Raw genomic sequence first — 18,815 nt, forward strand, 5'->3', positions numbered from 1 at the left:
TATAATTTCCTGATCTTAAGGTTCACAAAATTATTATGAAAATTACAAATGTACTCTGTTAGTTTCACATGTAAGTTCTATAATCATCACCTTGTTAAAATTAGAAACACAAGGAAGAAAAGGAAGAAACAGAAACGCGTTATGAGGCACCAAAGCCATGAAGTGGAAAATACCAATTTCTCTGTATAAAAACAGAATTTGCCTAGGAAACTTTTTACCCAGTGCTTTGAGCAGATATCATTCACACAGATTTATAGATAAAATTGTTCTGATTGGTTGTCACACAGCCACACCCAACTTAAGGTCATACTGTGTCTTATCTTTCATGTCCCTTTGAATTCCTCAGCATACTAACAAGCAGGAATTGTGCCTTGAACCCTAAAAGAAGAGTTTTTGGAACTGCTTGCCTCACATGTAATTACTGCTATATAGTCAGGTAACTTTCCACACTGCATCTTAAAAGCAAAAATCATTTCAAAAGGTTCTGAATGACCTCCATCTAGAAAGTACAGATGTGTATAAAGGGTAACGTATGGCTATTTCAACACTGGGGAAGTGAAGTCGTTAATGCAGGCAAGAAAAGCGAATTTGCTGACATCCACAATGCTGTGGCATCTTCTGAGCCCTGTCACTAATCAAGGGCTGTTGGCTGTGTGTAGGGCTGATGCCAGCCTCCAGCCCCAGTACCTTCCCTGAGACCAAAGGCAGGCTGGGCTCCATAGTGGCATCTCAGAGGAGTTCTGCCTACCACTGGCGGACTCCAGAAACTATGGTAACACTTAAAGGGACTGAAACACCTTTATTCACTGCTTCAGTGCTTCCTTGCTTCAACCCACATAATTCGACTTGGCAATGGAGAAAACGGTAAAGTAGAGTTAAGAAAAATACTGACGAATACCGCAAATCATGTTTCAGGGTGGAAATTGTGACTTTGCTAGCATTACCAGTATTTCCTGCCTCACAACCGAAATGGCTTGCTGTGAATTTCGCAGTGCCCAAGCCAAAAGCAATAAAATTTCTGTAAGAGCATATGCGCCATGACAGAATACCACATCAGCCCAGAAAAATGATTTTCCTGGGAAGGTCTGTGCAGCGATGAAGAGAGCTCTCAATGCCATGGAAGCTGGGCAGAGATTTTCACTGCTTCCAGCTCACAGTGAGGTAATTTTAAAAGCACTTTTCCCTTCATTTGTTCTGCATTCACTGAATGTACATTTTTTGATGTCAGGGACATTGCAGAAAAGATCAGATGAGATAGTCTGACAATGGAGCCAAAGTTCAAAGCTTCTCTATTTTCAGGTAACAGCCATGACAGTTTGTCTGCACTAAATCTTTTTGAGGGCATGTCACTGTAACCCTGTCCATAGCTTTTCAAACAGTTCAAGACAAACAAATCACTTAGTCGTTGAACAACTATAACATCTGATACCATCACACAGAAGTTGTAGCGATAGCCACTAATCAAAGTTCTTTCCATTCAGTCGAAAAAAGAAAATTCCTCGGCTTTGGCTTAAGATCGCTTTTTATGTTGTTCCTTTGAAAATTATTACATGCCAAAGTTAAAAAAGAAGGGGGGGGGGTAGATTCTGTCTGTAAGAGGAACCAGAAAGTCGAACGTTCTAGCTGCATGCTGCTATCAGTAAGGAACTACGGTGTGGGGTGAGAGTGCTGAGGGGTGACAGGCAAGGCCTGCAAGGGGGTACCCAAGCCCCCATTAGAGCCACTCGCCCAATCTCCAGGTGAGATCCCACTCACAGCTGGCTCACACGGGCAGCTGTGCTCTGCTTTCAGTCTTCCTGGCCGATTTCGCAAGGAAGCACGGACATCCAGCCCCAGCACCACCAAGCGATAGAGTTGTAACACCACCACAAGGAAATTCTTTGCGGCAAAGAACACCAGCATCTGGTTTATCACTTTGAAATAGGTCATCAATATGAGACGCACGACAAGGAAGGGACCATCTTGTATGAAGATGCTGATTCCAATGTTCCACAGATCGGCACTGTACTGGCAAAAAAACAGACTGGGGAACCCCCTCATTGCCACAGACAAGGGGCAGACGACATGCTGTACTGAGAACACAAGATAGACCAATTAGCACATCCCTGAAATGTATAAGGCAGAATGAAATGGGGAAGAGTCATTAACAATGGGTGCTGTGCTAGTTAACAATTGGGAGTGATTCTATAATTTAATTCTCGGGGGGAAAGGTGACACCACCCTTTACATTTAACACCACCCTTAGTCACCCCTTAACTATTTAATATCCTTAGTAATTTTATATTTAAAATCAAGAATCTGTTATAATTTCAATAAAACACCAAAGAAAGCCAGTCATCATGTTTCTATCCATGTAACAAATTTTAGATCACCTTTTAGTCTGAATCCTGGGGAAAGCACAATTAGGCTAGCAAGAATATAGAACAAGACAAACTGCTGGGTCTGGTCCTTGGGATCTACTGCATAAGGAGACAGCACAGCCGGGCACTCTAGGCCTCAAGCCAGATAGACTGGCTGCCTCGTTTTTTTTAGCAAGATTCTGGCCAAGTTACTTAACCTTCCTGGGCCCACTTCTTCCTGTGAAAACTGAGGTAACAATGATGTCTGTGAGGAGAGGGGCCCCTACTCACCAGTTCTTTTTGTTTCCACTAGCTCCTCTCTGATTTCTCACTTCTCTCTTTCCCTTTGGATAATGAATGACTTATCTGACTGCTGAGTTTGGGAGACAGAACAGAGTATAGATACAAGGCCCAGATCCTTCTGTATCCTCCCTTTGGGATCTACCTGTTTCCTGGTTGACTTAGTCAGCCATATGTATAAACTATGTTGTGGAAATTCGAGTGTTTATAATTCAAATTGAAACTCAATTCATGTTGAACATATTTTTCTAACGGTGGGGGGACAAAAGCCCAAAATAAATGCCATTCTTATTTCACTTTGTCTAATGCCTTATGGTTTTGTTTCACAGTTTACAAGAAACACTGGATATAATTACTGATTTTCCAGTTGAACAAAAGGAGGCCCAATCAACAGATGAACCTTTTTGTTTTAATTTCTAAAATGCTAATTTAATTCAAGGTCAAGGGCATAATATAATCCTTTATAATAATGAAGCCTTCCATTTGGAATTTTCAAACAAAGAATGCCTTCGTCTACTGGAGCCTGCAAATATTATGAAGCTGCTTTGATATGGGTGAACATAATGTACTGTTTGTTGGAAAATACAATAGTGATTTAGTCAGAAGTAACATTTGGTCTTTGTTTTTCAAACAGCTGCATAACATTATCACCCCCGAAAGTTTATAGAATTTCTTTCCCAAATAAAAATTTTCTTAGCAAGTCTATAAACCACAAGATAGGGAAGGGTGAGGATCAGCAGAGTGAATGACAAAAGAAAAACCAACATAAGATCAATAGTGGCCTCTCCTATGATGTTAAGGTCAGGAAATGGTTCTGAAGGGACCTCCTAAGACTGTTATTCAACATCTAAAGTGATGGTACCTTATATTCTGTTGGGAAACACCACTTGATCAATAAGTATAGACTGGGCACATTATGACAAAATGTGTGTGTGTGTGTGTGTGTGAGAGAGAGAGAGATGTGTGTTACTGGCAAAAATTTGTTTGTAATTATTAATTAGTAATGAGATTTGGGGTATTTTTAAAAAGCCACAGTCATTCTTTCCATCTACTCTGGTGACAATTTTGTTTCATAAAGTGGTTGCTAAATTCTAAAATTACCTCTGAAAGTTCTGGGCCTATTAACATAAGCCAAAAAAAGATGCAGAGAAAATTAAAAATCCCTATTTTAGATTAATTCTAATCCTGATGCCAGTGGGTAGGGTGCCATAAAAAAGAAGTTAGGTTTAAGGAAAATGTAATTACTAAATCCTAGAATTTCTTCAGAGTAAAGTGGCATCCTGGAGAATTCTCAAGTCAGAATTCCAGGGATCCTTCCTAGAAGTTAAGGGATGACTCCAGATCAATGCTGTCCAATTGAAACTTCTGTGATGGTAAAAATGTTCTGCTTAATCCACTGCCTACCACAGCAGCCACATGTGGCAGTGGAGCACTTGAAATGAGGCTAGTGTGACTGAGGAACCGAACTTTGGATTTTGTTTAATTTTAATTAATTTTCATTTAAATTTCAATAGCCACATGTAGCTAGCAGGTACCATATTGGACAATGCAACTCTAGGCTAGTATGATATACTTAGAAAACAGTTTCTTCTTGCAAAGTCTCAGGAGTTTATGTATTTATTAAAATAAGGCCAATGGAATTCCAAGGACTACTTCTAAGAAGAATTTTAATTTTCCATGAGACCCCAGAACTGCTCTTACTCCCTTGTGATGTTCTGACAAAGGGACAAAAATGAGCTCCTAAAATATCAAGAAGGAATATTTATATTCCAGCAAATGCGCTAAGCATTTTACAAACCATACCTTATTTAGTCATCACAAGAACCTTCAATCCTAGCTACTATGATTATCAGCCCCATTTCATCGGTGAGAAACTGAGGCACAGATGTCTTAACTAACTTGAGGGAGATTTTCCAACTCATACATGATAGAACCACTTTTGAAGAGAATGTAAACCTGTGCTCTGGTAACGTTCAGTTATCTCCCGCTCACCATGTAACAGGGTGGATCCACTAGTGTATTTCCTGAGTTTCAGTTGACTTTTCTTCTAAACTGAACTGGAATTAACATTGGGATATCAAAATGATTAAAATGATAATCCTCTCAGATGCCTCCTTAGCTTTTTTACAGTTTTTAATTGAGAGTTAATCGTTTTCTGTTTCTTTGAGCAAACATCAAGACATTCACCTGCCAGGTCAAGTGGAAACTGCAGCATGCTCCAGGTCCATATAACAAGGATGGCATAGACTAGGGCAGGGCTATTCCTAAAATGCAGACATAATTTTAAATTAGTAATAAAAATATGATCATTTTTAAGAAATAATTTATCTTTTTTTCCATATTTGAGTATGCACTAATAAACCTCTTGAGACTTGTCAAAACATCTTGGTGATATAAGAAACCCATGAAACTCCATGCATGATTATAATGGAATAATGAGGAAGTAAAAAAAAAAACAAAACACACAAAGCAAAACTGACACTTAAAATCCAACTCCCACATGTGCCAACATCTGTGTAAATTATGGCAAAGCCTCTTTGTCCCATATTGTTGTCTTTAGTTTTACAAAATCATGGAAACATTATTGGAGATAAATGCTAAGAATAATGTTAGACATCGACTCACAAATTCAGAGGGCTGATTTCAAGAATTCTCAAGAAAAAGTGAGAAATTTTTTGGTAAGATCATGAGACTCTAACTTAAAAATATATCTCACAAGGACTGGATGATGATCAACAATGAAAAGCTCAGCATATAAAAGAAAACTATCTTCAGGTCAGAAAAAAGTGGAAAGATAAATCCAATAATCAAAAATTTACACTAGAATATGTAAGTCAAGGAATATGAGAGTTTCTTTCACTATTGTATCCCCAGGGCCTAAAACAGTGGCTGGAAAATAATAGACTCTCAACAAATATTTGTGGAAGGAATTGTTGAATGTACAGAAGAAGGATCCATACTTGGCAAATATACAAATGTCATCGACCTAAAAGAATGGTCTTGAATACTGAAGTCAGAAAGAATAGATGTTATAAAAATACAAAGGATACTATAGAAATGTCAAAGTCGATTTTTTTTAGTGAAAATACAAAGGAAGTTATCAATTTGAGATTAGTGGTATTATAGCAGATTTGATTGCCAACTTCTCTGTCAGGAGGGATTTTAATGTTGGAGAGGAATAGAAAGGCATCAGGGAAGAGTAGTTGAAACCAAAAGAAATGAGGTGATTGTAAAAGATATCTTTAAATGCTTCAAGTATTGAGGCCCTGAAAAATTAGATCTCAAAAACTATGAGCCATCATTATCTTGGCAGTTAATGGCAGAGACAAGGGTGGAGACAAAAAAAATAATAAAGTCTTAATTTTCAAAATGAAGCAGAAGTGTATCTTAAAATACAAAAGGCACACTTACTATTAATCCCTAGTTAGGTTATAAAAGTGATTATTTAGAAGATTTCTGAAAGCCCTTATGGAAGACAGTAATTACTAGGAATTAGCACAGCTTCCTTGAGAACAATTGCACTCAGTAAATACTAAGATCATTCTCTCTCTTTCTCTCTTCAATAGAGTTAGGATTACCAAAGAAGTAATGATAAATAAATCAATATCAGACATTTGGGTTTAAATAAGGCTTGTAAAAAAAGCCTCCCACAGTGTTCTTATTAACAAGATTAAGAAATGTTCTGGGTGTGAGCACAATTAGGTGGATTTCTAAATCTGTAAATGACTCCCCAAAGGGAGCTCTCTGAGGGTTGCTGCAGGCTCTGTCTTTGATTCTGTTCTACTTCACATTTCACCAATGACTTGGTTGCACATTGATGGAAGGCTTCTCATATACACATAAGACATGGAGGTTGGATGGGAAACCATTTCCCCAGAAGACACAATCAGGATCCTAAAAGATCTTGTCAAGTTGTAACTGGATGACCTAGAATAGGATAGAAGAGATACCATTTCACAGCAGCCACCATAAAGAAAGCTCAAGGATTTTCCCTTACTATTATCTAATTATAAGTCCACAGTGTGAGATTATCAGTGATTTTCCAAGATCAAATGCAATCATAGGTCTCTTCATAAGAAGTATAAAGTCTAGAATTTTAAGTGGAGATACCTAGGGAATGGAGTCTATAACTTTTCCATCTTTGCAATGTCAATGTCTATATATAAGAGACCTCCAATAAGTTCCTGAAGTTTTAAACAATTTTGCCACAGTTTCTGAAGCTCATACTATTTCAGGAAGTTTTCTAAGGGTTTCTAAGGGTCACACTCATATCAATTCTACAAAATAGTTACACTTATTCCTATTAGACCAGTGAGGAAACTGAGGCACAGAATTGTAGAAATTTGTCCAAAGTAATGTGGTTATAAGTGTTGGAAGCAGAAATCAAAACTAGACAGCTGGTTTCAGCATCCGCCCTTTTAACCATTGTGCTAAACTTATTTACATAAAGGAAACAGAAAGTTTTAGCCTGCTATATTCTATAATGTTCAGAATATATCTGAAATATTAGGTATTGTGCTTCATGGTTTAGGAGGAAAGTTTATAAAGTTTTTGGTCCAAAGGAGAGAGACTAGGATGGTGAGAGATCTTAGAGCCATGTTCTATGTGGGATAGTTCAAGAAACTAAAAACAAGACAAGAGTCCCTAAAAACTTTATTTCACATACTTAAAGGCTATCATGTGGAAAAGGAATTAAACATTTCTTGTGACTTCAGAGGGCCAATTCAGATTCAAAGGATTTTAGTGGCACCTATAAGAATCCAAATTTTATCACAATAGAGAAAAGTACTTTCTAATAATATCAAGTCAAAATGGAATGAGATGGCCTGGGGTTAGTATATTCTCTATTAGTGAAGATTTTCAAAGAAAGTCTGGACAAAAACTTGTTGAGAAAAAATTCTGGAGAGGATTTTGCAACAGATGTAAAATAGATTGTTCAATAGACGACAACTTTTGAAGTTTCTTCTAATCCCAAACTTCAATAATTCTACCAAAAACTCATGTGCAATTTGTCTGCCAGACAGCAGAAAGCAATGGTGAAGCATGAGGTCTGGTGTTGGGTTGCTGGAGTTCAAGCACCAGCTCCAGCCCTCACTAGAGAGATAGGATGTGGGCCTCCAATCCCAGAATATTTACTGACTACATGAACATGAACAAGTAATTTCACATCTATATGCTTTAGTTTACCTGTCTTCAATATGAAGATAACAATAATAATAACTACTGGATTTTACAGCATAATTTCATTAAGTATGTTGTTAAAATATGTTAAACATGTAAAGCTCTTAGAACAGCACTTGAAACAGACTAATTATGCAGGCATTATTTTTTTATTTTTTATTATCTTATAACCTTGAGACTTTCTCAACTTCTCTCGCCTGCCACAGTTCAGCTTATAAATGGTGATAATGATAGTATCCCCCTCATAGTCTATTATAAAGACTAACTTATCACAATTAAAACCCTTAAAACAGTACTTGGGTCACAGCAAGAGATAAATAAACATTATCTAGTAGTAGTAGCAGTAGTAGTAGTAGTAGTAATACTAGCAGTAGTAGTAGCAGTAGCAGCAGTAGTAGCAGTAGCAGCAGTAGTAGCAGTAATACTAGCAGTAATAGTAGCTGTAGTAGTAGTAGTACTAGTAGTAGTAGTAGCAGCAGTAGTAGTACTAGCAGTAGTAGTAGCAGTAGTATCAACAGCAGTAACAGCAATGGTAGCAGTAGTATTTTTATTATGTTGAACATATTTCTTAAACTCTGTGTTTTAATTCTATCATTTCACAAACTAGGGATAAATAATAAATAAATCCTCGCCCTATGTAAGCCAAATTCTAACCTTACAATAATAAACATATATCTTGCATATACAAGTATCTGAGTATACACAAAATATGGGGAAATGTGAGTGTTGAGAAACATATTAGTAAATTTATGAAAAATAACTTTGGAAAAAATGGCCAGAAAAATTTTGAAGCAGATAAATTTGTATTAAGTCAGATAGTAAAAGTTACTCAGAAAGGTTAAAAGGAAAGTAAATAAATCATTGAGCTTAAATGGCAATCACTCAAAATTTGTAAAGGAATTTTGGAGTGAATTTATCCAACATCATCTCCATTGTCTAACTGTCTCCCCTAATTGTCTCACCTCATTTTCTCATGTGTAATGTCTTCATAAATGTCAACTGAGAAGCTTGTAAGCAGACACTGAACTCTATTCATGAAGAGACAAAAGATCTTGACAAATATAATTATAGATGTGAGTATCACTTCTCCACCTGGAAAGTTAGGGGGATAAAAGACTGGACTTTGGTAGATCAGTGCACCAAATCTACTGGATGAAAAGTAAAAACAGAGTCATACATTGCTAATTTGTTTAACGATTTCTTTTTGGAAGTGTAAATGTTCCTGTAGATAAGAGATCAATGGATAGAATTCACCTAGTTTTTAGAAAAGCATCCAACAAACCTCTTCAGAAAAGGAAAACAAAAATAAAGGAGAGAGAGAAAAATAAGGTGAGAAAATTAAGTATTAACCTAGCCCAGAAAAAATATTTTACCAAGCAAAAAGAGCTAAATGGGCAGAAAACACAGTGTAAAAATAGGAAAATTCTCCTTTGTGTGGTCAAATATAGTGAAATAACTGTAATGTTATGAGAATAGAGTTTTTCTCTTTAAAACTGATCTGTGTTCAAAAAAAGACTGTACATTAAAGATTATTTCTAAATGTGTGAATAACCAGTTAACTCTTCCTGGCAATGATATTGAAATTCAGAATTGTTAAAAATGTTGGAGGATGGCTATAGCAGAGTGAAAAGGTCAGCAAAACCTCTCTACAACAAACATACATACTAGACAAATTGTCAAAAACAACCACTTCAGATCTCTGGAAATCAACCAAAGGCAAACAACAAATTGAGTAACATTTATTTATGAAAAACTGGTGGAGCTTCGGTTAAGAATAGTGAGAGTCTGAGGTATTCTTGTCCATGGATTTTCACACCCCTCCAGCTTGGATATATCAATGAAAAATTGCACTAGACAGAGTTAAACAGGCGAGGAAGACTTTATTCAACTCTGTTGAAATAAGAGAGAAATATTGAGTTCACCCCTACTGAAACAAAAGGCAAGAGAGATTTTAAGCACTGACGCGAGTTAGTGCAAAAGTACTAGAGGACATTAGAAGGGGAGATTGGTCAACATTAGACTATTTGTGTTTGCTAATTGGCTACTAACAAAACTGATTTCTAACTTCTAACCAAGTTAGGCTTCTAACACCCCAAAGAGACCAAGAGATAGGGGTGCTATCTTTTTTGATGATCACATTTCAAAGGGACATCTTCTACATCCATTACAAAGATATTCCTGGATAGTAAAACATGAAAGAGGCTAGGAGAAGACTTAATCTCAAAGGAGCAGAAAAAGAATTGATAATTGCAAGTTTTCTAAAGTAAATGCTATAAGGAAAGGAAGGCCAGAAGTATATACTCAACAACAGACCTTTTTAAAGTTTAGTCAAAAGGAGGGGAATGTCAATGGTGTCTTGGTCAGTCAGAATAGTAGTTTTACCAGAGAGGTCTTGACAATGAAAACCAGAGGTCCCTCATGGTCACATTGTGCTGACTTGGCTTGGAGTGATTTGTGAAATCTTATGCTTAGAGGTGTGGTCAGTAAGAGTAATGAACTTAGTTGGAAATGAATGAGAAAACCTACAGCCTTGCTACTCTGAGGTTGCAATCTCAGTTGGGGTGACTGGCAGACTAACTTGAATTTTAATGGAGAAATTTTGAAAATAAGAGCCTTAGAAGGGCTAGATAAGGTCTCTGTGTATGCCAGACATGTGCCAGGAAGATCCAAGAAAACCCAGGGGAATTAAAAGCTGAATATATATGAAAACTTTCTGAATTTAAATGTGCTATCCAACACACATACATATCCATTGGCAGAGGGTGGAGGTCATAATGGCTTGAAAGTGTTTGATCACAAATCCTGTCCAAATCATTGGCTGATTAGAGTAGGTATAACCCTAATAAGCCATGCTAAAGACAGATAAATAGAAGAAGGAGTTAAAAAAGAAAAAGGAGCAGAGACATCAGTGGCTACAATCCAATGGAAGAGAGATTCCTTAGATTAAGTTCAGGCAATTTATTCAGACAACAAAAAAATAAGAAGAAGCCTGAGTTAAAAGGGAAGAGTCGGGATAAGATTTGGTACAAAATATAATTTAAAATGTCCAGTCACCACCAAAAATGTAAAACATGCAAAGAAACAGTAATGTGTAACCTATACTCAGGAAAAAAAAATCAGTAGAAATTGGGGTCTAGAAGGGTGCCTGGGTGGCTCAGTCTGTTAAGCATGCAGCTCTTGATTTGTCTCAGGTCATGATCTCACTGTTTATGGGATTGAGCCCCGTGTCAGGCTCTGTGCTAACAACACAGAGCCTGCTTAGGATTCTCTCTCCCTCTCTCCCCACCCCCACTCTTTCACCCTGAAAATAAGTAAATGAACATCAAAAAAAAAAAAAAAGAAATTGGGGTCTAGGTGTTGGAATTAGCAGACAAAGGCACCAAAGTAACTATTATAAATATGTTCAAAGAATAAAATAAAACTATGTTCCATGAATTAAAGAAAGTGTGATGACAGTGATTCAACAGATAAATAAAGGAGTATAAGCTGTAAAAAGAATTAAATAGAAATTCTACAGTTCAAACTAGGGGGCCCAAAATGAAAAATTCACTAGGTGAACTATATAATTTGACTGTACATATAGATTTAAGATGATGAAAGAAAGAACCAGTGATGTGGAAGATAAATCAATGAAAATTATCCAATTTGAAAAAAAGAGAGTAAAACAGATGGGAAAAAATAACAGTCTCAGAAACCTATGGACCACACTTAAACATACTTATTTGTGATAGGAGTCTCAGAAGGAGGAAGAGAGAATGAAACAGAAAACATGTTTGAAAAGATGATGGCTGAAAGTTCTTAAATTTGAAGAAAAAAAATTAATTTACAGATCCAAAATAAAAAATGTTGTAGTAATAAAGACAAACAGAACCATACCTACATACATCACAGTAAAATGAATGAAAGTCAAAGAGAAAGAGAAAATCTTGAAAACAGCAAGTTGTACTGGGTAACAACAAAGCAATGGTTAACATCTCATCAGAAATAATGAAGAAACAGTGGAATGATATATTTAAAATGCTGACGGGCACCTGGGTGACTCTTTGGGTTAAGTGTCCAACTTCAGCTCAGGTCATGATCTTGCAGTTTATGAGTTTGAGTCGTGCATTGGGCCCTCTGCCGTTAGTGCAGAGCCTGCTTCAGAACCTCTGTCTTCCTCTCTCTCTTCCCCTCCCCACTCATTCTCTCTCTCACTCTCAAAAATAAACATTAAAAATTTTAAATAAATACATAAATAAATAAAATGCTGAAGTAAAAATTGACAACCATGAATTCTCTATACAACAAAACTATTTTTGAAACATGAAGACAAAATAAACACATTTCTGGACAAAGATTGGGAGAATTTGTTGGTAGCAGATTTGCCTTAGAAGAAACAATAAAGGAAGTCTTTCAGGTTGAAAGGAAATGATACCAGACAGTAACTCACATCCACAAGAAGGAATAAAGAGCATCTTCAAATTGTAGGCGAATACAAGAGAACACATAAATGTGTGGTTATCTTTTCTTCTAATTTCTTTAAAAAATTAAAGTCTATAAAATAATAATTATAAAACAGTATTATTTGGTTTATAACATACAAAGATGTAATATATAATACAATAATAGTAAAAAATAGGGGGAATAAATGGAGCTGTTGACTTATAGTAGAATGTGAAGATTTAAAACGTATATTGTAATCTCTAAAGTAACCAGTAAGAATACAAAAAATCAATTAAAATTGTTTATTAAAAATTTTTAGCTAGTAAGTGAGTAACATAGGAATAAACACAGGAATAAAAAAGACCTAGGAAAGAAAAAACAAATAGCAAAATGGCAGACAAAAATCAACCAAATCAATCATTACATTGCATATGAATGGAATAAACACACTGTAATAAGTTGAATGATGTCTACCCAAATTTCATGTATACAAACTTCAGAATGTAATCTTATTTGGAAATAGTCTTTGCAGATGTAATCAAGTCAAGATGAGGTCATATTAAATTAATGTGAGTCTTAACCCAATGACTGGTGTCCATGTAAGGAGGGGAATATGTGGAAACACTGAAAGAAACACTGGGGAGAATGCCATGTGAAGACAGAGGCAGAGATTGGAGTGATTATGTCTACAAGCCAAGGGACACCAAGAATTGCCAGCAACCACCAGAATCCAGGAAAGAGGCACCAAACAGATCCTCCCTCAGAGCCTCCAGTAGAAACCAACCTTGCCAACAGTTTGATTTGGACTTTCAGCCTTGAGGACTGTAAGAAAATAAATTCTGTTGTTTTAAGACTTTCAGTTAGTGGTATTTTGTTATGGTAGCCCTGGGAAACTAATATACACTCCAATTAAAAGACAAAGAATGGGACGCCTAGGTGGCTCAGTCGGTTAGGTGTCTGATTTCGCTCAGATCATGATCTCGTCGTTCATTGGTTGAGCCCTATGTGGGGCTCTGTGCTGACAGCTTTGGAGTCTGCTTCTGATTCTGTGTCTCCCTCTCTCTCTATCCCTCCCCAGCTTGTGCTCTCTCACTCTCTCACTCTCAAAAATAAATAAACTTTAAAAAAAAGACAAAGATTGAGTGGGACAAAAGATGCAAATCCAATTATATTTAGTCTATAAGGGACACCGTGTAGATATAAAGATAAAAAGAGTTTGAAAGTACAAGGATGGGAAAAGACATCCCATATCGTAAGAGATGATATGAAAAAGTATTGAAAAAGGAAATAGACAATTCAGTAATTAGAGCTGAGGATTTCAATGTCCCATTCTCAGTAATTTATAGAACAACTAGACAGAAAATCAGTAAGGATATAGAAGAATTAAATAACCTAATAACCAACTTGACACAACTGACATTTACAGAAAACTCAAGCAAACAACCTGTAAATATACATTCGTTTCAAATACATATAGCACATTCTCCAGGATAAGCTATATGCTAGGTCATAAAATAAGCCTCAATCAATTTAAAGGATCAAAATAATTTAAAGACTACAACAGAATTAATAGAAAACAACAGAAGGAAATTTGGGCAATCTCCATATGGAAATTAAATAGCTTACATTCTAAATAATCCATAGGTCAAATGATAAATTGCAGGAGATATTGGAAAATATTTTGAACCATATTAAATAAAAAGATAAGATATCAAAGTTTATGGGATACACATAAAGCAGTGGTTAGAGGGAATTCTGTAGCTTTGAATGTCATGTTAGAAAAGCAAAAAGATCTCAAATCAATAATATAAGCTTCCATCTTAAGAAACTAGAAAAAAAAAGCAAATTAAATCCAAAGCAAGCAGAAGGAAGGGAAAATTAAACATCACAGCACAAATCAATGAAATGGAGAACAAAATAACAATAGAGAAAAATCAATGAAGCCAAAAGTTGGTTATTTTAGAACATGAACAAAATTGATAAATATGACTAAGTAAAAACACAGAAGACACAAATGACCAATTCATAATGTAAAAGGGGGCATAATAAGTGACCCTATAGAAATGGACACAAGTATAAGAAAATCATTTTATGGACAACTTTATATAAAGGACTACATAATTTATTTAAATGGGAAAATTCCTGGAAAGAAAAAAATGCAATCAAAACTAACTCAGAAATAAATAGAATAACTGAAGAGGCTTATAAATAATTATGTTGAATTAGCAATAAAATATCTTCCCAATAGAAAAACCTAGGCCCAGATGGCTTCATAGATAAACTCTTTAAAATATTTAAAGAAAAATTAATACCAATACTTTATAAAATCTTTCAGAAAATAAAGAAAGAAGGGATGCTTCCTAAGGTATTCACTGAGTGCAGTATTATCCTAATACTAAAGCAAGAAAAATATATCATTAGAAAATATTACTATAGATCAATATGCTCATGGGCATAGTTGTAAAAATTATTAACAAAATGTTAGCAAACAAATAACAGCAATACTTAGAAACCATTATATACTATAATCAAGTGAGACTTATCTTGACTCAGGACATCAAGGTTGTTTTATCTTCTGAAAACTAGTTAATGTAATATACCACATTTATAGAATGCAAAACACCATTACATAATATTCTTAATAAAAATAGAAAAATCAATAAACAAAACTCAATGTCCATAAGAAAGAAAGAAAAAAAAAAGCAAGCAAGCAAGCAAGAAACTCTCAATACCCTAGATATAAATAGGAATTCCCTCCAACTGATCAAGGGCATCTATAAAGTGTATCTGTGAAAAACCTATACCTAACAACAGCCTTAATAGTGAAAGACAGAATGCTTATCCTTTGTGATTGAAATGCCTACTCTTATACTTCTATTCAACATTGAACTAGAAATTCTAGCCACTGCAATAAAGCAAGAAAAAGAAATTAATGTCATGCAGATTAGAAAGAATGAAAACTATCTTAATTACAAATGGCATTAACTTACATGTAGAAAATCCTAAGGAATTTACAAAACTAATAAACAAGTTCAGCATGGTTGCTGGGTACAAGATCATAATAAAAAAAGTCAATTGTATTTTTATGTAGTAGCAATATTACATATTAAGAAATTAAGAAATTTAAAAAAAAATTAAGAAATTAATAATTTTGTCAAAAAGAATAAAATACTTAAGAATAAGCTTAAGGAAAAGCATAATAAGACCCATATATCGAAAACTTCAAAACATTGATAAGAAAAGTTAAGGAACATCTAAGTAAATGATGAGATGATTCATGTTTACATATTAAAAGACTTAATATTAAGATGTCCTTTCTTCACAAATTGATGCTTAGATTTAATACAATCCTTACCAAGACTGCAGCCGGATTACTTTATAAAATTTTACAAACTGATCATCAAACTTAAATGGAAATACAGAGGACCTAGAATACCCAAAAACTTTTTATAAAAGGACAATGTTAGAAGACTTATAGCATCAAGTTTCAAACTTATCATAAAATTGCAGTATCACAATAGTATGTTATTGGCATAAGGATAGATAATATAGAGCAATAGAACACAATAGAAAATATAAGAAAACTCTTACAGATGTGGTCAGTTGATTTTTGACAAAGATATCAAGGCAATTTAGTAGGGAAAGACTTTTCCACAAATGGTGCTGACATAATTGGTCTCAGCTAGGACAAAATAATGACAACAAAAAAATGACAACAACAAAAAAAGACAGAACACAAACTTAGATCCTTATATTACACCACAAAAAAGTTAAGTCCGATTATTATACATGGAAATAGTTCCAGTTTTGATGAGGAAAATATTTCCTAGATATGGCACCCAAAGCACTACTTAAAATAAAAAAATTGATATGATACATTATCAAAATTTTTAAAAATAGTCTTTGAATGACAAAAAATGAAAGAAAGCTGTATACTTGCGGGGAGGGGGGGAAATTACATTTATGTACCTAAAGAAGAACTTGTGTCCAAATATAAATAATATAAAGAACTCTTACAAATCAACAATAAAAAATCAATTGAACAAAAAATGGATGAAAATTTGAACAGACACTTCACTGAAGGAAAATATAGGATTAGCTAATTAGCACATAGACAGATGCTCAACATGTTTAGTCATTAGGGAAACAGAAATTAAAACTATAATATGGGGGCATCTGGTGGGTCAGTCTGTTAACCCTCTGAATCTTGATTTCAGCTCAGGTTACAATCTCATGGTATGTGAGATGGCGCCCTCCATGCTGTCAGTGTGGAGCCTGCTTGGGGTTCTCTCTCTCCCTTTCTCTCTGCCCTGCCCCTGCTCTCTAAATAAATAAATAAATAAATAAATAAATAAATAAATAAATAAATTTTAGAAACCTACAACATGTTGTATGGAACCACAAAAGACTCTAAATAGCCAAAGTAATGTTGAAAAAGAAAATCAAAGCTGGAGGCATCACAATCCTGGACTTTAGCCTGTACTCCAGTACAGACTGTAATCATAAAGACAGTATGGTATTGGCACAAAAACAGACACATAGAATAGTGGAGTAAAATAGAGAACAAGAAATGGACCCACAAAGGTATGACCAACTAATCTTCAACAAAGCAGGAAAGAGTATACAATGGAAAAAAAAACACAGTCTCTAGCAAATGGTGCCAGGAGAACTGGACAGCAACATGCAGAAGAATGAAACTGGACCACTTTATTAGACCATACACAAAAATAAATTCAAAATGGATGAAAGGTCTAAATGTGAGACAGGAAAGCATCAAAATCCTAGAAGAGAAAACAGGCAACAACCTCTTTTACCTCAGGCATAGCAAATTCTTAGTTGACACGTCTCTGAAGGCAAGAGAAACAAAATTAAAAATTAACTATTGGGACCTCATCAAGATAAGAAGCTTCTGCACAGCAAAAGAAACAATCAACAAAACTAAAAGACAACCAACGGAATGGAAGAAGATATTTGCAAATAACATATTGGGTAGAGGGTTAGTATCCAAAATCTATAAAGCACTTACGAAACTCAACACCCAAAAAACCAATAATCCAATGAAGAAATGAGCAAAAGGCATGAATAGACACTTTCCAAAGAAGACATCCAGATGCTCAACATTGGCTCATCATCGGGGAAATACAAATCAAAACTACATTGAGATACCACCTCACACTGGCCAGAGTGGCTAAAATTACCAATTCAGGAAAGAACAGATGTTGGTGGGGATGGAGAAAGGGGAACTCTTTTGCACTGTTGGTGGGAATGCAAACTGGTGCAGCCACTCTGGAAAACAGTATGGAAGTTCCTCAAAAAATTAAAGATACAACTGCCCTTCAACCCAGCAATAGCACTACTAGGAATTTATCCAAAGAATATAGGAGTGCTGATTCATGGGAGAACATGTACCTGAATATTTATAGCAGCACTATCAACAATAGCAAAATTATGGGAAGAGCCCAAATGTCCATCAACTGGTGAACGGATAAATAATAAGTGGGATATTTATAAAATGCAATACTACTTGGCAATGAAAAAATGAAATCTTGCCATTTGCAATGACATGGATGGAACTGGAGGGTATTATCCTAAGTGAAATAAGTCAGAGAAAGACAGATATCATATGTTTTCACTCATATGTGGAAGTTGAGAAACTTAGCAGAGCACTGTGGGGGAAGGAAAAAAAATAGTTACAAACAGAGAGGGAGGCAAACCATAAGAGACCTTTAAATACAGACAACAAACTGAGGATGGAAGGGGTGAAGAAAATGGGTGATGGGCATTGAGGAAGGCACTTGTTGGGATGAGCACTGGGTGCTTCATGTAAGTGATGAATCATGGAAATCTACTCCCAAAGCCAAGAGCACACTGTATACACTGCATGTTAGCTAACTTGACAATAAATTATATTTAAAAATGAAACTAAAAAGTAAATAAATAAAACCCTGTAATATGATACCACAAGAACATAACAGAATGTTTATAATCAAAATACTGAAAAAATGGTGAAAATGAGAAGAAATGGAATATAAAAATATACAGCCACTTTAGAAAACAGTTTGGTAGTTTCTTAAACAATTAAACATGTACTTAACATAAACCCAGTCATTCTACTCCTAGGTATATACCCAAGAGAAATAAAAAAAGATCTATACAAAGGACTTTAGTGTATGTTCATAGCCATCTCATTCTTAATAGCAAGATAATAGCAGTACACACATATATCAACTATTAAATGAATAAATAAAATGTGGTATATGCATGGAATACTATTTAGCAATTAAAAAGCGGGTAACTACCAATACATGAAACAGTGTGAATGAACCCTAGAAACATTCTAGGTGAAAAAGCTACACACAAAACACTACATATTTTATGATATCTTTTACATGAAATTTCTAGAAAAGGACACTGTGCAGAAAGAAAGCATATAAGAGGTTGCCTAGGGTTCGCTGTAGGAATGAGTGAGAATTGACTCCAAACAGCTATAAGGAATCTAGATTCTGATTATGGTTACACATTAATAAATTTACTAAATATCGAACCACAGAATTAGAATAGTTGAATTTTATG

The 18,815-nt window shown here is 35.1% G+C and overlaps 1 protein-coding gene across 1 annotated transcript in view; it reads right to left on the bottom strand.

The window, feature by feature from the left end:
- Window positions 1–280: 280 nt before the first annotated feature.
- Window positions 281–18,815, bottom strand: part of TMEM26 (transmembrane protein 26) — a 45,954-nt gene continuing 27,419 nt past the window's right edge. The window contains exons 5-6 of the mRNA XM_049646129.1: window positions 4,827–4,903; window positions 281–2,072 (exon numbers count right to left, since the gene is read on the bottom strand). Of these exons, the coding sequence (XP_049502086.1) occupies window positions 1,648–2,072; window positions 4,827–4,903 (502 nt within the window). The 3' untranslated portion in view covers window positions 281–1,647. The remainder of the gene's footprint in view (window positions 2,073–4,826; window positions 4,904–18,815) is intronic.

The sequence above is a fragment of the Panthera uncia genome, chromosome D2, assembly GCF_023721935.1.
Source record: "Panthera uncia isolate 11264 chromosome D2, Puncia_PCG_1.0, whole genome shotgun sequence".
NCBI lineage: Eukaryota > Metazoa > Chordata > Mammalia > Carnivora > Felidae > Panthera > Panthera uncia.